Source organism: Xyrauchen texanus, chromosome 19, assembly GCF_025860055.1.
Source record: "Xyrauchen texanus isolate HMW12.3.18 chromosome 19, RBS_HiC_50CHRs, whole genome shotgun sequence".
Classification (NCBI taxonomy): Eukaryota; Metazoa; Chordata; class Actinopteri; order Cypriniformes; family Catostomidae; genus Xyrauchen; species Xyrauchen texanus.
This window is the reverse complement of record NC_068294.1, coordinates 21,387,296-21,408,992: the sequence shown is the minus strand read 5'-3', so window position 1 is coordinate 21,408,992 and position 21,697 is coordinate 21,387,296. Positions and strand designations below refer to the sequence as shown.

General features: G+C 39.5%; 1 protein-coding gene across 1 annotated transcript in view; it reads left to right on the top strand.

Moving 5' to 3' along the window:
* LOC127660003 (dystrophin-related protein 2-like) overlaps window positions 1–21,697 on the top strand; it is a 113,999-nt gene that overhangs the window by 67,942 nt on the left and 24,360 nt on the right. The window contains exons 6-13 of the mRNA XM_052150037.1: window positions 2,298–2,444; window positions 5,119–5,197; window positions 6,438–6,498; window positions 8,468–8,529; window positions 9,362–9,436; window positions 12,523–12,724; window positions 13,879–13,964; window positions 18,680–18,837. Of these exons, the coding sequence (XP_052005997.1) occupies window positions 2,298–2,444; window positions 5,119–5,197; window positions 6,438–6,498; window positions 8,468–8,529; window positions 9,362–9,436; window positions 12,523–12,724; window positions 13,879–13,964; window positions 18,680–18,837 (870 nt within the window). The remainder of the gene's footprint in view (window positions 1–2,297; window positions 2,445–5,118; window positions 5,198–6,437; window positions 6,499–8,467; window positions 8,530–9,361; window positions 9,437–12,522; window positions 12,725–13,878; window positions 13,965–18,679; window positions 18,838–21,697) is intronic.

The following is a 21,697-nucleotide window of genomic DNA, read 5'->3' as shown; positions in this document are numbered from 1 at the left end:
GTGTTTAGTGGTGGATGCAGTCTCTTGCTTCTTCCATTTTCTCATAAATGTGAATTTTTTTCTTGCCTCCCACTCAACATGGGTCCACACCATCAGATACAAAAATAATGTGAAATATTTATTATACAGTAAATATTTAAGCAATATCACACGAGCAAGTGTGCGATATGGCCCTACATCAGCACTGCTGTGATTACCTGCGTCTGAGTGTTCATTTAGGGCCATATCGCACTCTTGTTTGTGTTATTTTGCTTATATACCACAGTTGAATGCACAAGTAAATAAATAAATATAGGACAAACTGAGTACGGTCATGAAAACGCATTTGTGCATGGAACTACTTTCTTACTTGGCGGATCAGAATCTGCCATTGCTGGTTCAAAACAAATGATGCGTCCAATATCACTTCAGAAATAATATCATGGCTTGTGTTGTTTCTAACAAGTTATTGGATAAACAAGGATGGATGTGTGTGTATGTGAGTGAGAGAGAGAGGGAAAGAGAGGGAGAGAGAGAGAGCGAGAGAGAGAGAGAGAGAGAGACACAGAGCGTGTGTGATCGCCTGTTGCCACTCCCAAGCAGAGATGCTGTCAGCTTTCTGAAGATCAGATTTCTCAGTGGAAATATAGCCTTCCTAGCAGGGGTATTTCTCCCTATTTCACGCTAGCCGGTGCGCAAGAGTCTTTCACTATAGAAACCGCAATGTCTTCTGCCATTTTAAACAGTATGTCCTCTCCAATGTGGAAAATCCAGTAAGAGGTAAGCACCTTGAGTTTGTGTAATTAATCAGTCTGTTGTGTCTTAATGCTGAAGTTGTTAGTTTAAAATCATTTAAAGCTATTTCCTAGCTTTAGTACTGTAGAAGTAATATGAGCGATCACGTAGAGCTGTTGTATGTCAAATGTAATGTCAAAAAATTACATGTAAAGAGATAGATGGCTCTTAACACACATGCACTACACTTACACTTTAGTTTAGAATGGCATAAAGACAAGCGGAGTGATACACACAGTGAAGCGTCGGAGTGATGATGGTGTGAGACCTTCAGTACTCATGGAACGTCTCTCGTCCAATCAGATTCGAGGACTGGAACTAACTGTTGTATATTGATACATTTAGCATTCACTTTAATGAATGAATGAATGAATTAATGAATTGAGACTACATGATGTTTTCAAACTGAGTTACGGCTCCATCTAGACAGAAAATCTTACAATATTGACAAAATAACAACAAATTCAATTTTCTTACATGTTAAATACAGCCAAATATAGCAATTCTTTGTTGTTGCAAGCTTCTTAATATTGGGTGTCTTTGACTACTATGTACTAAAATTAAAATAAATAAAATGTAATGTACATATTGTGTAACTACATGTTGTTCTGCAAAATTCTCACAAGATTCACATTTTCTACTACTGAGGTTGAGGTACGTATAGGTTTAGTGTTAAGGTTTAGATTAAGGTTAGGGTTTAGGGTAAGGGTTGGGGTTGGGTTAGGTTTGGAATTAGGGGTAAGGTAAAGAGTTTAAATTCAGATGCAATTAAATAAAGGTACTTTAAATGTAAGTACAATGCAACAACACGCTGTTGCGTTGTTACATAATAAGTTCATTATAATTAAATGCTTAAGTACGTAGTAAAGACACCAAATATAAAGTGGCTCCACATATAATGGTTGTGACAGAAAATATATGGACAATTACTCAATATAAAACTCAGTAAATCCTATGTGACTTTGTTAAACTCATAGCAGGTCAAATATGGAAATATATATTTTATTATGAAGTATTGAGTTTTGGTCAACAAAACAAAGATAAATAAAATAAGAAATAAAGAGAAAATCAAACAAAATGGTAAATTTGTTCACTAAAAAAATTAAAATTTTGTCATAATTTACTCACCATATTTTTCCTAATGACTTTTTTTATTCCATGTACCACAAAAGGAGTTATGCAAAAATTTTAGGGACTTAGAGTCTCAGATATCATTCACTTTCATTGAATAGAAAAAGGATTCAGTGAAAGTGAATTTTGATCAAAGCTTTTATTCTACCTAACATATCCATTTGTGCTTCCTGAAAGTGTCAGAATCAGAAGAGCAGGTTTGGAACAACAAGAGGGTTAGTAAAAGATGACACCATTGTTTTATTATTGTGTGATCTTTCCCTTTAAGAACAGTCCAGTGACCATAGCTTCAAACAAAGTGGAAATAATGCTATTTTAAAAAGTTTAGGCAGGTAAAGTTTTAAGGTATGTTTTGTCCAATGTCTCAAGAATGTCTTTTTCTCTTTCTGTAGCTATTTAAGGAAGAGCTGGCCCAGGTAAAGGAAGGAATGAAACACATAAATGACTTGGCTCACCAGTTGGCCATATCTGATGTGCACTTGTCCATGGACAACGCCAGAGCCCTGGAGCACCTCAACAACAGATGGAAACTTCTCCAGGTAGTGAATTCACGCCAGAAACCCCATCTCATCCATACCTGTACACCATCACTAATGGACCCCTATGGAGACCATACAGTCCACCGGTCATCATTTCCAGTGCTAGCACCAACCAACTAAGTTTGTGCATATAGACTATGAAAAATGGAGCTTTGGAGATGGAATGTAATACATCAGTCGTGCCTGGCTGGGAGTGGTGATGGCTACATTATCATCGGTCACGGGGAGCGCCTTTTGTCTACATGCTCATGGGAAAACAAAGGGCTTTCCGGCGAGAAAAAAAATGAGAAGATGTAAAATTTAATTGGGTGTTTCGATTGCATCTGTTTGTTTTATGTGAGAGATGAGCATAAGAGAGGGGGGGGGGTGGGGGCGGGGGGCGAGAATGAGCAGTATATTTGGTGTATGGGAGTGTGAGTTAAGTAATCGAAAAACAACTTTCAATTACATGTGTGCTGCAGTTTGTGTGTGACTTAATGCAATGAAAAATGTGCGTGTGTGAGCATGCCTGACTGTGTTTTGCTGTATATAAAGTAATGCATGAGAAATGCTGTGTTTAATCCTTGCCTTGTAATGCCTAACCTTATGTATTTATTCAGCATGTCAGTTTGTCATTTGATGATTACATTAATTAGTACAGATGTTGGCCTTTACACAGAGCAACATTTTATTTCTATTCTGACCCAACAGGATTGGTTGTCCTTGAAATGCCTTAGAAACAGAGGAAGATACAGATAGAAAGAGAGAGATGGGAAGAAAACGCTTCATGCTTGAGTGGATTTGCTGCCCTTTTTTATGTCTGTGTTTTGACATGTTCTGAATGATTTACATAAAACAGAATTAGGCCACGTACCCCCGCAGACTTTTAAGCCAAGTGGATTTTTGAATGCAACTTCACAAAATAATTTTCTTTATAATTAAGTGCCATGATTATAAGTGTGTTTAAAAAAAGAATTTGTCTAAAATGCTGTGGTAGATATCATGCATACAATTTAGTCATCAAAGGATATTGTTTTTTAATGGTCGATGTCAATACCGATATCTAGAGAGCAGGATGGCCGATATAAATGCAGATAAACATAATACAATTTAACAAAAGCAAATCAGATGCACACAAAATTTCTAAAGTGAAACAAACACTTATTTACTCAAATTTGCATAAACTTGAAAAGAAAAAAACTTGAAAACAGAAAGTGTTGACTGTCCATTGACAGATCTGTTAGTTTAGATTTTGGAAATGACGAAAGGGAAAGTAAACACTTCTGTTAATCGGCCACGGAACGCGGTTATCAGATGATGCTGATAATAGCAAAATGGCCAAATATAGGCCGATTAATCAGCATGGACTGCATTTTTCAAAAGCATCACAAGCTTAGGTTGATCGGAGAGCCCATTGGCGCCAATGGATTCTACGTTCTACTTAGGCTTACAAAGCTTTTGGGAAACGCATCCCTGCCCGATATATCGGTCAATTTATCAACCTGCCCAATATATCGGTCTATCAATAATGCAAATGTTTAAATTTGGTTAGTCTAACCAAGATCATTTGCTTTAAACTGAAAATTCTGTCATCATCTACCCACTCTCATGTCACTAGAAACTTGTATGATTTTTTTTACCGGCAAACACGCAATGAGTTATAAATGACAAAGCTGCTCTTTTCCATATATATATATACTAATTTTATATTAGGTCAGAATTTGAACACGGGTTCACCTGAGCCCTAAAGTTAAAAACTTGACCACGAAACTTAAGCTTTTTTTTTCCTTCATATCTTATCTCACCTAGAGATGTAAGTGCCACTGGTGCCCCTCAAACAAAATTGGTGCATGACACCCCAGTTTAATGAACTGGCCATGGAGACGGTGTTAGTCGCCGTGTGCTGGAAGTTTATTAGAACAAGCAAACAACCCAGGCAAATTGAGGTAGTCGTTATGCAGGCGGTATAATACAATAAACCAAAAAGACAGTCCAACAAGGCAAACAAAACAAAGGGGTATCCAAAAAGCAGTAAATACAGGAAAACAGGCAATGGTCATAACATGCAAACAATCAGCAATAGCAATGGAATAATGCTTGGTAAAGCAGGGTGAACTGGCAATACTTCACAACATGACAGTGGAATCAGAATGATATTTATATAGTTCAAACAGGAAGAAACCAATGAAGAAGTCACAGAGTTCGGATTCGGGAGAGGGCTCCCTCTGGTGGTTGGTAGGTATGGTAACAATCTCGGATGTTACACTCAGGGTCTGTGGGTTATTTCGTTTTTTAAGTTGTACTTCTTTTAACTTGGATCTTAAAAACTCAAAGCTCATGACGTGAAATGCTGAAAAAACTGTGAAATGTCAAAGACTCCATTCTAATGCATGTTTAGACCAACAATTACAAAATAGCCTAGACATAAGAACATGTCCTATGTTATTTTGTGCAAATCATCACTTCTTGTCACCACACAGAGCCTTTTCTGAACATTTATATTCTGTTCATTTAAAAGCACACATCTGTATTGTCACCTGTATTCTTCAAAAGCTGATTGAGGGCAGCAGACTGGTACACACTTCATCTTAAGCAAAACTTAATCCTCATTACAACATCAGAGAAGTTAGTGTGAGAAGAAATTCACTCCTCCTTTTCCACTGTTTTTCTCTTTCTCCTTCTCGAACACACATAGGGGTCCATTGAAGAGCGTCTGAGGCAATTACAGGATGCCCACAGAGATTTCGGCCCTGGATCACAGCACTTCCTTTCCAGTAAGCGTGGCAACTTGAAACTGTACAGTCCCCCACTGGAGTGTGATGCTGAGAATAGAACGAAGGCTGAAATGGGAGCATGGAGCACAGTGGAGAGGGGCTGGCAGGGCTGTAACAGCAGCAGTGTGGGCTTGGTTGCCCAACATCAGTGTTCTTTGAGTGGGCAGGTTGGGCCATGCCTTTATTCACTCTTGCTGTCAATCTGACAGCAGAGCAGTGCTGTGGAACATTGTAAGTGTCGGAGAAAAAGACCAAAGCTAAAAAATTAGCACCTTTTTGAAGTATTCCAAACTATTTCTTGCAGAGAATTAACTCTCTCTGAATGTAAATCAGTGCTACAATGCAAAGCCAAATGAGGACACAGAATCTTACTAGTGCTGTTTTCAACAACTTTCTACAGCAAGCTAATGGATAGTATATGCATAATACAGTCAGTTCACCTCAGAGCAAGGTCAGTTCCAGGATTTCAGCTTTATATGAATATGAGGTGTTGTGGCTCAGAGGATAATTTCTTGCGTTAGGTTCAATTCTTACTCGACTGACAATTTTTTAATAAACCATTTACAAATTGCATCTGTCTGTCAGTTGATCAGTAATGCTGGTTTATTTGGTTGCACTTTATTTTCTTTATTTCACTGGATGAGAGAGATTATAGAATTTTAATGGGATAGTTCACCATTTCATAATTTAATGACTCTCATGTTGTTCCAAACATGTATAACTTATTTTCTTCTATGGAACACAAAAGGAGATAAAAATGCTAACCTCAGTCACCATTCACTTTCATTGCATCTTAATTAAAGTGAAGGGTGACTATGGTTGTCATTCTGCCTAACATCTCCTTTTGTGTTCCACAGAAGAAAGAAAGTCATACTGGTTTGGAGTGACATTGGGTTGAGTAAATAATGACATCTTTATTTTTTGGGTAAACTATTCCTTGGGCCGAGGTGAAACACAGAATTGAGATCGCCTATGCCTCAGTGATTATCTAATTCTCTGTTTTTACCGTTTGTATATCAGATCAGAGCAGCTTTTGACCTCAGGGTCCCAACTCTCCACTCAGAGAAAAGCTTTCTAATATTCAAAACACCTTTGAGGTGTTGTTGTTTAATAGCTTCTCAGTGTGCAAGCAGTATGCTTGAAGGACCTTGAGCTGTACCATTTGAGATTTTGAAAATAGCTTTTCATGCTGGACTTGTCTGTCTGATTGATATTGCCCTCTTTTTCTCTGTCACTACAGGCTCTGTGCAGATTCCTTGGGAACGTGCCATATCCCCCAACAAAGTGCCATACTACATTAAGTAAGTCCAGCCATAAATCATCAGTTGTCTAAGATTGTCTGCAGAGAGACAGACAGTGTAAAACTGTATGATGGGCATGTCAGATTATCAGATATAGAGAGCAAACTCAATTACTGCTCCGTGGTGCAGAAGATCATTGCACTGTGATTAAAAAAAAAGGAACATTTCAACCATGGTGTTCCTTTTGTCACACAACCTGTTGCATTTACAGATCTGCGTTTCATTGATATCACAGCAGAGTCCATGTTGGATATGGACAGCAGGTGTTGGCATCCACAATGGAGAGTATCTAACTCTCCCCACCAGTGTTGGGGCTGTTACTGTGAAACTGTTGCTTGGAAAGCTGCAAACTTCTCATCTATCCGATGAATTAATTTTTTTTTATATATATTTTTTATAATTATATGTTAATATATAACCTCTAAAAATTAAATAAAATACTAATTACAAATTTTAGTTTAAATTTAAATTTTTTATAATTATATATTAATGTATAACTAAATTGGAGCTGCATTATCTGGTACAAAAACAATGAAGGTTTTTGAATGAATGAACCATTTAAATTACAGTAACAGCTTTAAACTTGAACAGATAGATTAAACAAAAATACTAGAATATACCATAAGGGGCTGTTCAAACCCAATGCGTTCCTATCCGCACTATTTTTCAGTTGTTTTCCTATATAAACTTGCACTAGACAGGTTTCTTTGACCCTTTAGCCACGTCTCACTGTTTTTTTCAGCATCTCATGCAGGAGCGCCACTTTTATTAGACCTCATGTTCAGTTAAAACGTTTTTCAACTGTTAAAAACTCATCTCGAGACTACTGCATTCTGCTTTAGCTTTTTTTAGTGCAAGGATGCATTCTGTGGGAACAGCCCCTAAGGTATAAAATACATGTTCACATGAACCGTCTGAATGTATTAAAGTGGATTGGCCTTTTCAATGCTACATACAAAGAAAGAAGGTGATTTAGAAGATTGAGTTTGATTATTTCACTGAAAAAAAATCTATCTACTTCAACTTAAAAAAAAAAAAAAGTAAGTTTAATTATTGCCATAATGTTTTAAGTAAATTCAGTGTGGCTTTACAATCATTTCAACTCATCTAGTCTATTTTGTAAAACAAAGAGTTGAAATTATTTGTAAAGCCATGTTGGTTTAACTTAAAACTTTAAGGCAGCAACTCAACTTAAGTTTTTAAGTTGATGGAATTGTATTTATTTATTAAATTACTTGGTTGAAAAAGTACCTGGTTTTAGTTTGTTTCTCCGCAACACTTCTCCCCACTACTGTATGTTTAGTATCACTAGCCCATGTGAGCAGGCCAAAGGGTGAACATCATTCAACAGAAGGTGTTCAAGTCGCTGGCCAATCAATGTTAATGCCAGCGCATGTACCAATGAGCTGGCAAACTTTCTGCTTAAGGCCCCCTCACTTATTTATTTATTCCGATCATTTATTAATCTGATATCTGTATTTAATGGCTCTTCCCCACTGCTGCTGGCACTGAGAGTGCAGTCAGACATGAGGACAGGTGGTTGTTGTTGTTTCATTTAGGATGGTATGCAGCACACATGTCAAGGCTGTGTAAATTCTCTTACATTCCTGTTTAATAAAGTCAAGCTTTATATCATAGTCAAGCTTTTCTCTGAATGTCATGAAAATAGGACAGCTCTTGTGCTTTAATAATTAAATTCCTGTCATCATTTACTCACCCTCATGTTGTTCCAACCCTGTATGATTCTTCAAAAGGAGATTTTAGGCAGAATGTTAAGTGATACTGTTAACTGATATGGGTTTGGAACACATGAGGGTGAGTAAATGATGACTACATTTTAGGGTGAACTATCCCTGTAATGTTTATGTTCCTTCTGTTCTCCCACTTCTCTCTTTTCTATCCTATTTTTGGCTTCCCTGCACTGTTCTTATTTCGTTCTCTCTCTCTCTCTCTCTCTCTCTGTTTATAGCCACCAGGCCCAGACAACCTGCTGGGACCATCCAAAGATGACTGAATTATACCAAGCTTTGGGTGAGGCAATGAAACACAATTAAGCTGTAGGCTCACTGTACTGTATGTCTTCTCTATCTTCTTCTCACCAGGGAACCGTATTGTGGACACACACAAGCTCACTTACACCAACTAGAATAAGGACTCACACTGAGCTCTATTACTTTACCTCGACCTTTAATTGCAACCCAATATTTCATCCCGCCACAGAGATGTAGTCAGTTCTCTCGTTAACCCAAGGGCAGCTGGGCCAACCAGATGATTGCTTTGCCAGCTTCTAATTAATAATGATTAAAGAGCATTTGCTGTGTATTTTAATCTGATGTGATGCAGGTTGTCCAAACACATGGAACACCATGACCATAAACTGCTCAACCCCACTAAAGTGACACAGTTGATCGAATTTAATAACCGCACACATTTTTGCATTAACCTACTGTAGTGCTTGATTCATCAATAAGTTCGCACTTAGATTTTATAATTAAAAGATAATTTAGAACCATCTAGAAAACATACACAAATATCAGAGACCTTTACTCCGAGATCTTATTGTGTGCACTGTAAAATGTGAAAAACTTAAGGAGCTATTTCTATTTCTATTTCCTGATCTAACCCATAAAATTAGTTTTGTTGATTTAAAATAATGTGGGTTGATTCAGACATGTTTAAGAATATGTTTGACTTGAATCAAGCCAGTTAAATTAGATGTTACAGCAACACTTGTTTCCAATTAATAGTGAATGAGTCCAAGTGTTTCCTCTTATTCTGTTTGCTCTTGTCTGGTCTCAGCTGTTCATTCACAAATTGTTTTTTCATATTGCTTCCTTCCATCTCTCTTGCTCTTTTCTCACAGCGGATCTGAACAACATCAAGTTCTCGGCATACCGAACGGCCATGAAGCTGCGGCACATGCAGAAAGCTTTAAGATGTACGTTAAGGACAAGTCCCCCCATGCTGGTTTGCCCTTTCCCTCTCCTTCTCTCTGAACGCATAAGTCATTGATTATTCGTAGACGGTGCCGGCCCTGCTGTGCGCCTGTGATCTGTATTTTTCATTAGAGCCCAGTGATTTTCATGCAGCTTAATTAAGCCTAATAATTAGTGTGATTGTGCTTCTTCAGGGGAGGTAATTAGGAATTTCAAATGAGGAGTTAACTGCAGTTCCCCCAGTGACGTCTTCTGTGGGTGGAAGTTTATCTGCCATGGCCCAGACAAGGGTTATGTTCAAAAAGCGTACCATGCACATTATGCGTAGAATACTCAGGATGAACTACTAAATTTGCCATAATGACTAGTAAATAACAGAGCTTAGTGCATGGAATACTATATCTCACAATGTAATGCACTCAACTGTACCTTCCATATCCACTGTGAAGGATGAACCGGAAGTAATATGAGCCATTATTTTTTATATCTCTTTCTTGACTCAGATGGCCCCCCAAAAATAAAATCAGATACAATTATTGAAAATGCTAAATAATGGGGTTTTATTTCCAAGATGATGCCTGGACTCCAATGTAAATTGTGGAATAATGCCTATTGTTTAATTTATAGTTGGCAGTGTACAGTGTATACTACGCAGTATTCAGTAAATAGCAAGGTAGTATTCTATTTGGAACATAGCCAAATTCTCTTTCTAATGTCGGCAGTTCCCATCTTCCATTTAACCTCTTTGCCGTCTGTACACACAATGGGCATAGGAAGAGTGGGTAGGTGAATCCATGAAGAACAAATTGTACAGGCTATATTAGCACATGGTGAACTACCTACTAAGCACAGCATGTGCCTTTTAGCGTCTCTCAGAAAAACATCTATCGCTCAATCATTTTCTCTCTCTCTCAGGCCCACTTCCTTCACTCAAATTCAATTTCAAAAGTACTTTTTTGGCATGATTGTTTTGCATACTATATTGCCAAAGCATCAATACACACACACACACACACGCACGCACGCACGCACACACATACATACAAAGAAACAAAGAAAAGTAAAAAAAACAAGGTACAAGTTGTGTTAATAAACATAAGATCAATATACATTATAAAATAAAATACAGTAGAATAGATCAAAATACAATAGATTTTCAAAAATATATTACAGTTATAGACATTAAGACGTATGTTGGTTCAAATATAAACCTCTCTCTCTATCCTCCCTGATCTCTCTTCTCTCTCCTGTTCTGCTAGTCTATGTCATTAGCAGAATTAATAACCGGCTTCTATAGTAATGTTGCTGTTCTGGGAGCCTGGCTGTGGTGATTGAGTATGGCCATATAAAATGAACATTTACAAAGGCCTGTTAATGTTTCTGACTGACCACCTAACCCTGAAAGCACCGTAGACACTTGCCTTCCATTTTTCAGCTCATTATCTCATTATCCAATTAAGGATGACATCAGCATACATCTTTAACCCTATACTCTCTCTGCTGCACTAGAGATGCCCTGAGAAAATTATGTTAGAGCAGTCAAATCCAGTTAGTTCACACTCAACACACATCATCTACACCCGAGAGCGCTTGAAAGAGCGGATATGCATCTGGTCAGTGTGTGTGTGTGTGAGCATGTATTTATCACTTTGTGGGGACCAAATGTCCCCATAAGGATAGTAAAACCTGATTTTTTTTTACTTTGTGGGGACAATTGTCGGTCGCCATGAGGAAAACAGCTTATAAATCATACTAAATTTTGTATTTTGAAAATGTAAAAATGCTGAAAATTTTCTGTGAGGGTTAGGTTTAGGGTTAGGGGATAGAATATAAAGTTTGTACAGTATAAAAACCATTATGTCTATGGAAAGTCCCCATAAAACATGAAAACCCAACGTCTGTGTGTGTGTGTGTGTGTGTGTGTGTGTGTGTGTGTGTGTGTGTGTGTGTGTGTGTGTGTGTGTGTGAGTGAGTGAGTGATGTAGGGATGTCATAGTGCCAGTTCTTAAGTACAAAGTCAATATTAACATAATTATAATAATAAAATAAACTAGATGTAATGGTTGTCAAAAACAAGCTTTGATATTGATTTATTATAAAGCTTTGTTTAACATTTTTAGTTTTAAAAAGTTTAAAAAGTTTGAAATATAAAGGGTATACAGGCCTTACAGAAACAGTTGGAGTTTGAAATCACAAATATTCTCTGACAGAGTCTTGGCCTGTTTGAACATTCTGTCGTTGTAAATCTATGTAATTTTTTGGGATTTACAAAAATGTGCCTGGGGAAAACTGATCAGTTAGAAAAGACATGGCAGCCAGTCAGAACAAAGTTTAGTGGATGTAGCTTAAAAGCTCTTTGAAGTGTTGCAATTGATAATTTTGGTCTTGGTTTAGGGATTCTAATAAAGGCCCATTCATACCAACAACTATAACGATAACTATTTTAGTGCTGGACACCTGAGGTAATTGTATGCTATCAGCTTTCATTAGCTTTTCATTATCTCATCTCCATTAATTCTGTAGAAGAATGCAGAGGAAATATTGACGGTTCACGAGCAGGATTTTCCATTTCGTTCATGTGTGTAATATGTGGCGATCAGATACTGAAAGTATCGAAAGTGATATCAATGTGTTATTTTGAAGATGAATACACATTGCGGCTTGAGCCCTTTAAAGTTTAAAGCTGTCAATGTTTTTGTCATTCATCAGCTAGAAAATTATTTCTCTGAAGGTGAACCCAATGATATTGTTTCCCAGCGTCATTATCGTTATAGTTGTGGTGTGGACTTCGCTATTCTCTTAGAGTTTGATTGATTTTTAAAACTGTATGGTTATAGTTATCGTTCTTGGTGTGAACAGGCCTAAACAGTTGAAGCCAACATAATAATGACACCAGTCATACTGCTGGTTAGGTATTTAGTGAGGTATAAAATAAATACTGTTGGTTAGGTCTTTAGTGAAAGTTAACGAGCACGAAAAATCTTGATTTGTGTCAAAATATTAGATCTGTGTTTTAAGCCAACAACAACAATAAGAAAAAGAAACAACCAACCATGACCACCTGTACATTTTGTGTTTGTGTGTCCAGTGGACCTGCTAAAGTTGAGTAGCGTAGTGGATGTCTTTCAAGAACAGGAACTGCAGCACGCAGAACGTGTGATGGATGTAGTGGAGGTCATCCACGCTCTCACCTCTCTGTACGAGAGACTAGAGGAGGAGAGGTCCGTCCTAATCAACATACCCCTCTGTGTCGACATGTGTCTCAACTGGCTACTCAACGTTTACGACAGGTACTGACCGTAACGTCAACCACAGCCCCTTTCACCTGGGAGCTGTGACCCCAACATCGTACTGTCAATATCCTGACACATTTGTTAACTCCGACAAAAAAAGTCTTAAACCAGTCCAAGCTGGTTTGCTGTTTTCAAAGGATTTTGGGCACTTGTCAGGCTGGGAGACATGCTGACCAACCTGCTAAACCAGCTGAATACCAGCAAACTCTGTTAGGCTGATTTAAGTTTGTTTCAGTAAGGAAGGGTGACACATGCTGTCATTCTAAGATTAAAATACCTCACAAATCTCAGTTTTAAGGGTTCCACAGTAAATTAAATTAGATCATGACAAAGGCACTGGGAAATCACACCGGCAGGCAGCCAATCAGATCACAAAATGAGCTAAAAGCCCCACTGCTAGACTACAAATATCGCCTTCTGTGCCAAGCTCTTGATTGAGGATGTCAAACATAATTCCTGACAAAGATTAAAAAAAACAGATGGATTTATTTGTTTCTTTGTTTATTATTATCATTCAGAAATGTGTCTCAAATGACTAGTGTGCTCTTAACTACCTGCTGCTAATGACTGTAAATCAGAGCTCTCACTCTGCAAATAATTGGTAGCAATTGCTTTTTTGTTTTGCTACAAACACTGGATGTGAATAAGAATAAAGAGCGTGCATGAGAATGTTCATGACAAGCTCTCAGTCAAACACCAAAGCCAAATAGAGAATATCGTTATGTGAAGCAAAATGTGGTTTGGCATTGTTGGATCAGGATTCAGCAATATTTGTAGATCTCTACAGGTGTGCAGTAATCTATTTAGATTTTCTGGTCAGATCTCAGCAGAGCTCCAATGCTTTCTGACCTTTTGTAGACATGTCAAACTTTCCCAGCCAAGTTCAAGGTTTTTTTTTTAGTTTTTTTTTACTTTTTTTTTTACATAATGTATGTATCTGGTGCAATGGTAGTGAAATATTTTTGACATGTAAGCATAAGACAATGAAAATACAATTTTGATAGATAGATACTCTTCCAGTTGTAGATGCCATGCAGGTTGGGTTCTGCTGAGTAACAGGTTGAATTTAATAATATGTATGTTGGTGAATCTCAATGAGTTATTAAATGTGAGTTTCCTCTGACACTGATAGGTGTGTTTCCTCTCTGTAGTGGTCGTAGTGGTAAGATACGGGTGCTCTCCTTCAAGACGGGCCTGGTGATTCTATGCAACGCAGACATCCAGGAAAAGTATAAATGTGAGTAAAGCTATAGTTTCTACAAGCTAACCTGAATCCTATCCCTAAAAGTACCGGTAATTGTTTTGCAAAGTACACCAATGAGCCAAAACATTTTGACCACCTAATATGCTGCTGGTCCTCTGCATGATGACAAAACAGCACTGACCCACCATGGCATGTACTTTACAAGACCCCCGAAGGTGTCCTGTGGTATCTGGCACCAAGACATTAGGAGCAGATCCTTGAAGCCCTGTATGTTGCGAGGTGGAGCCGGCGTGCATCTGACTTGTTATTCCAGCACATCCCACAGATGCTCAATCGGATAGATCTGGGGAATTTGGAGGCCAGAGCAACACCTTGAGCTCTTCGTCATGTTCCTCATACCATTCCCGAACAATGTGCGGCAAGGTGTATTATTCTGCATAAAAAGGCTACAGCCATATGCTAACACCATTACCACGAAGGGGTATACCTGGTCTGCAACAATCTTTCGGTAAGTGGCACGTGTCAAATTAACATACACATGAATGGCCAGATTCAGGGTTTCCCAGCAGAACATTGCCCAGAGCATCACTCTCCCTCCACCGGCTTGTCATCTTCCCACAGTGCATCCTGGTGCCATCACTTCCCCAGGTAAACGGCACACACATAGATGGCCATCCACATGATGTAAAAGAAAGTGGGACTCATCGGACCAGACAAACTTCTTCCACTGCTCCAAAGTCCAATTCCGACGCTCGTATTCCCATTGTAGGCGCTTTCCTCCTTTAACCATCATTAAAATGTTTTGTGACTTGTGCGACAGTAGACCTTCTGTCAGTTCAGACCAGATGGGATAGCCTTTATTGCCCTAACGCATTGATGAGCCTTGGGCACCCAGCACCTTATCACCGGTTTGTGGTTTGTCCCTCCTCGGACCACTGTCGGTAGATACTCAACACTGTTAACGGGACCCAGTTGTCTGGCCATAAAAATTTGGCCCATGTCAAAGCCACTCAGGTCTTTACTCCTGCCCATTTCTCTGGCATTCAACATGCTGACTATGAGTCAAGTCAAGTCAAGTGGTTTTTATTGTCGTTTCAACCATATACAGTTAGTACAGTACACAGCAAAACAAGACAACGTTCCTCCAGGACCATGGTGCTACATAAAAACAACAAAGGACCAACACAGGACCACATGAGACTACACAACGAAATAAAATACCTATATATACCTATATAAAGTGCACGTGCAAACATGTGCAAAAAGTACGGGACAGTACAACAAATTTCTGACAATGAACAGGACAATAGACACAGTGCAGCGCCGACCAGTACTCAGTAGTGCAAAAAGATGACAGTTTCTAAAAATGTAAACATAACATACTATGAGTTAGTGTTCTATGCACATAGCAGTTATTGGGGTAGCAGACAGTTATAAAGTGACAGTAATTAAAGTGCAACTCAGGACACGTGTGTGTGTGTGTGTGTCAAACCAGTCTCTGAGTATTGAGGAGTCTGATGGCTTGGGGGAAGAAGCTGTTACACAGTCTGGCCGTGAGGGCCCGAATGCTTCGGTACCTCTTGCCAGACGGCAGGAGGGTAAAGAGTTTGTGTGAGGGGTGTGTGGGGTCGTCCACAATGATGGTTGCTTCTATGGATACAGTGTTTTTTGTAAATGTCTTTGATGGAGGGAAGAGAGACCCCAATGATCTTCTCAGCTGTCCTCACTATCCTCTGCAGGGCTTTGCAGTCCGAAACGGTGCAAGTCCCAAACCAGGCAGTGATGCAGCTGCTCAGGATGCTCTCAGTAGTCCCTCTATAGAATGTAGTGAGGATGGGGGTTGGGAGATGTGCTTTCCTCAGCCTTCGAAGAAAGTAGAGACACTGCTGGGCTTTCTTGGTGATAGAGCTGGTGTTGAGGGACCAGGTGAGGTTCTCCGCCAGGTGAACACCAAGGAATTTGGTGCTCTTGACGATCTCCACAGAGGAGCCGTCGATGTTCAGCGGAGTGTGTTCACCTTGTGCTCTCCTAAAGTCAACAACCATCTCTTTTGTTTTGTCGACATTCAGGGACAGGTTGTTGGCTCTACACCAGTTCGTCAGCCGCTGCACCTCCTCTCTGTATGCTGACTGGTCGTTCTTGCTGATGAGACCCACCACGGTCCTGTCATCGGCGAACTTAATGATTTGGTTCGAGCTGTGCATTGCTGCACAGTCGTGAGTCAGCAGAGTGAACAGCAGTGGACTGAGCACACAGCCCTGGGGGGCCCCAGTGCTAAGTGTGGTGGTGGTGGAGATGCTGATCCCGATCCAGACTGACTGAGGTCTCCCAGTCAGGAAGTCCAGGATCCAGTTGCAGAGGGAGGTGTCCAGACCCAGCAGGTTCAGCTTTCCAATCAGGTGCTGGGGAATGATTGTGTTGAATGCTGAGCTGAAATCTATGAACAGCATTCGAACGTATGAGTCCTTATTGTCTAGGTGGGTGAGGGCCAGATGGAGGGTTGTGGCGATGGCATTGTCCGTTGAACGGTTTGAACGATACGCAAACTGCAGTGGGTCTAGTGAGGGGGGCAGCTGGGTCTTAATGTGCCTCATGACGAGCCTCTCGAAGCACTTCATGATGATGGGTTTAAGTGCGACTGGACGGTATTTGTTGAGGCAGGACACTGAAGACTTCTTTGCCATGGGGATGATGGTGGTGGCCTTGTAGCACGTTGGAACGACGGCGCTGCTCAGAGAGATGTTGAAGATGTCGGTAAGAACATCTGCTAGCTGGTCTGCACATCCTCTGAGCACTCTGCCAGGAATGTTGTCTGGTCCAGCAGCCTTCCATGGGTTGACTCTACGTAGAGTTTTCCTCACATCATCCGTGGTAAGACAGAGCACCTGGTCGTTGGGAGGAGGGGTGGTCTTCCTCGCATCACGTCGTTCTGCACTTCAAACCGAGCGTAGAAGTCGTTCTGAGAACTGAGATGAGAACTGATTGTTTGCTTACCATCTAATCTACCCAGACATTGACATGTGGCCTTGTTAGGAGATGATCAATGTTATTCGCTTCACCTGTGAGTGGTCATAATGTTTTGGCTCATCAGTGTATATATGCTCTGTGTATGAATAATTCCCTCGACGTTTACAAACAGAGGATTTGTCATATTTTGTCTCAAAGGAAATCCACTAACTAAAGCCACATCAACAAACTTACATGTTTGTTTTTATATTATGGTTTGGAATTTACATTGATTGAGATAATTATATTTTCTATCCACTAAACCTAAGTCTCACTCAAATGTTTTTGCAATTTTAGATTTTCATTAGGACTTTTAATATGTTTTTTTTAAGCAGTTTCCCACAGTGTAGATCATTTGAGGTTTTACTATCCCAGTGTAAGCCAACCCTTTCCCCCACTCTCACTTTTTTCTTTTTATTAAAAGCTGTGTTTCAATAACACTAAAGTAGAAACAAAAGCCAGTTTCATTGCACAGTCGCAGCAAGGAATAGTCATATTATCTTTTCTTCTCAATTTTCTGTTATGTCTTAAAATTCCATCTGCTGTTGTGAGGTTGGGAAAAAGTGGTTTAGGGTGCAATTTATCATGTTGGTTTCAAGCAGGACCCTGTAAATAAGAATTAGGTACAGTGGACTGCAGAGGTCAGCATAGAAAAAGATTAAAGCCAGAGGTGGAAATCCTACTGTCAGCACACCATCTGTCAACCATAATAAAACACAAACATTGCTTCAAACATAGCACAGTGTTGTTTTTAACGCTTAGTTTTAACCTTTCAGGCTTTTATAATGTGAAGCAGCTGTTTTAGTACTGACGCCAGATTTATCATTAACTTAATCTATGAAGTTCCAAAGGGTAAAATCAAAGAGATGAGGTCCCTTTAATTTTTAAAGCATTTAAGTCTTTACTACATGGTTATGTAACATACTGTATAGCATTTTGGGTTCAGTTTCCATCAGAAACAACTATATCTTTATATATAGTTTAATGTTACTGTGCTATAAAATTACTCCTACTATAATGTAAGGTTTTGGACTGTCAAACCCCTACAAGGAACTTTGATTTTGATTGTAAAGAGCTCATCTGCTATAACTATGGATGTGCAGATAGGAGGCCTATGGACTATGCTATGCATGACGATAGTTCACGTGTGGGTGTAAATGGGTGCCAGCCAATATAGATGGCACATGTTCCCTCTGTTGCTATTTTTACTAGTACTTCAGAGAAAATTCTCACTCCTGCCAGGATCATTGTGTTCAGTGATCGCTAGATTCATGACAAACACTAAGCTACTCTAGCTCTAGCGGTTGTAATGTTTATGTTTAGAATAATGTGAGCCTTTTGGACATTAATTTCCCTAGTTGCCAAAAGTCTTTTCACTAACCATCTGATTCATATTGTATACAAAACTGGAAAATGCTTGCTCGGTTTAGCTGGTGAAATGCATGGCTTTGCTAGTTCACCAGCTAGACCAGCACTAAACCAGCACTAACCAGCATAACAAGCCTAGACCAACATGGGAATTGCATGCTGGTCTATTCAGCAGGGAACATATCTCAAGGTGCAAGTGGTCCAGTCTCACACACCCCTAAGACACGTCCATGACCTGAAGATCGCATTTAAGTCACACACTCTCAGTTTGACCACCTCTAGATTTCTGCACACTGACACAAACTGGTCCTTTTCCTGAATGCCACTTTTCTCATGCAATATTCAAGCACAGTTCCTCTGCGTTTGCATTGCAGACCTTTTCCGACATGTGTGTGGTCCAGGTGGACTGACAGATCAGAAACATCTCAGTCTGCTGTTGCATGAGGCCATTCAGATCCCTCGGCAGCTGGGGGAGGTGGCAGCATTCGGAGGGAGCAACGTGGAGCCCAGCGTCCGCAGTTGCTTTCGGATGGTAAGACTGATTCAGCAAAGCATACTCTACGCAAGTATGAAAATGCTTGCCTGATACATTGCAAGCAGGGTGTACTTAACATGCGTTCTTGTAATAGAGTTACCTTTAAACATACAGTATGTGCCATTCAAGGAGGTCTATTATACCTGGAGAGACATGTTAGCATCAGAGGCGCAGCTACCCATTTACATGAGTATATGCAATAGCAACTTTGGTGCCCCTTTAATTTTTGACATCTGAGTGCTCCTCTTTGGGGTTTGACATCACATTCTCGCATACAATTTCAGGCATTAAGCCCCATTCACAGCGATTAATTCACTTGATTCGCAGTGTCTCTTATGTTGTTTATTGCTAGTAGGCGTTCCTACTCAACTGCTGTATCCAACTTTGTCAAGTGGCGAGTCACTATCTGCACTTCCATTGGTAATGGTAGCATCACATCACTGCTCATTAGCATAAAGTTGAGCTCTCCAATGGTCGCTTATGTTGCTGAAAATTGCCAACGCTTATTGAAAATTAATAACTTGCAAATCACTGTCGATGAGAATGCATAATTACAGTGCTCAGTATGCAAGGAGAATAATACATTTCTTAACTTTCATCACTTTTTTGATGCTTCTGAAAATGCTACTGCAGCTTTCTGCAGTGTAACCTTCTGGCATTTCATTCTACTGATGCACTTATTATAAAATTGGTGTAGGGCATAGGTTTCTTGTAGAATGGCCTTAAACCTTTACTCTTGGCAGTGCCAGTCCTTAATAAAATCCTTCAGTGGCATGTGTGCGATTTCAGAAACAAAATTAAAATAAATTTTTTTTCACATTTGTTCCATGTCTGGCTTTTTATTACTGGAAGGAATGCCACTGTTGTGCCAGTCAGTACCATTCAGTACCTCCCAATTACACTATTTATCACTGTAATGTAATACTTCATTAATCACATCAGACACATAGAATGATGCAGATTGGCTGGGCTGTGCATGTGTGATGCTGGAGCATATGTGTACATAAAAAGACTGGTGAACTTTGTTTGAAGTTATGGACCAGTCTCAGGGGAGGCTCTCGGATTTGGCTGTAATGTAGACTGTTTGGAATATCTTTTTTGTAGGTTCAGTGAAACTTGTGGAGTGTTCCATTCAAATCCACACTGAAGACTTTGGTCTCAGACCCAGACTACAAACACTGTTAAAGAAATACACACACACTCTCTAAAGAGAGGGCACACTCCAAAGGGACATGGTAGAGATTTTCGTGTTAATTATGAAGCCTTGCCCAAGCTGCAGAGAGCGCCCCGGGGAAATCAACCCTTTATTGCATCTTCAGTGCGTATTTAATGAGAATTTAGCACATTTTCAGATCTTACTAGGGTTATTTACTGTCATCTGTATTCCTACCATGTCACTGTAACAAGGGGCAACCTCTCTAAGATTGTATCTTTTTATGGGGCTACGCATCCCCAAATCACACTAGTTCTTTTAAGGTTGCTGTTCCTAAAAGGGTGCTGGGAAGATTTGTACCTTCCAGATGTTTTTGTGTGTGTGTGTGTGTGTGTGTGTGCATGCGTGTGTGTGTGCGTTTAAAGGATAGTTTACACAAAAATGAAAATTTTGTCATCATTTACTCTCCATCATGTTGTTTCAAGCCCATATGTCTTTTTATTAATGACATTTCCCTTTAGCTTAGCACAATGGTTTCCATAATATTACTGCTTTTTGGACATTTAACCCAACAAATGTGAATTATTAGCCAAATAAATTCCATATTAAAGGCACATCAGTTGCATTCTCTCATACTATTTACATATTCTACTGGAACATGAATTTGAAACATATTAAATCACAACAGCATGAGGTTGCCAGCTAACAATGCCAACATAAAAAGAATATGTAAATTACATTACAGACTTATCAGCTAATTGTTGATTAAATGCAGATGACCCAACACTGTTCCCAGACTGCTTCCGTTATTGTAAAAAAAAAATATCACACCTGCAGGACAGGTACAGGACGGGAACAACAACTGCCTGAGTTACACCAGGACTGCACAATCCCTCCATCAGTGCACAGACTGTAAGCAATATGCTGATAGTGGCTGGACTGAGGGCTTCTAGGCCTGTTGTAAGGCAGGTCCTTACAAGACATCACTGGCAACAACGTCACCTATGGGTACAAATCCACATTTGCTAGACAAGACAGAACTGGCAAAAAGTGCTCTTTACTGATGAGTCGCAATTTTGTCTCACCAGGGTGATGGTCAGAGCTGATTGTTTCTCTGACATGTTATCGGGTAGCCAACCAACTTCAGTCTCTCTCTTTGTCTAACATTTAAATTGCTCAGTTTTGCATGGAAGCTGGTTTCACTGCATTGCGCTGCAAGAATGTTTTTCTACACCCACCTCCATCCCAGCTTCACCTGTCTAAATCTGCTTCATGGGGATTGTATGTGTGTCTAGTTGTGCAGCAGCATGTACATGCTCAATGTAAGGCAATGGCCTAGTTTGGTGTAATTGTGCAGCAGCATGTCCACGTGTTTAACTCAGTATGTCTGTGTATTTTCTAGCAGTAGAAAATCTCAGTACTTGCTCAGCAGCAGCTTAGCAGATTTAGTCTGCCAAAACCAATATCCTATCAATTTGCTATACCCAAATTAACATGCTAAATCTTTCTGAGATTTTCATGACTAAAATAAAATTATACACCTAGTAGTGAAGACTTCCTTTGTGGGTCCTAGTGCTTTATAAACCTGACTGTTTTTTATGACTAATAGCATACTTGCCTTTTAGTCTGATTTTCTCTCTCAGCTATGAATTCATTTTGAGTATTTTGCCTGAATTTCTTCAGTAGGTAAAAAAAAATTTGTGA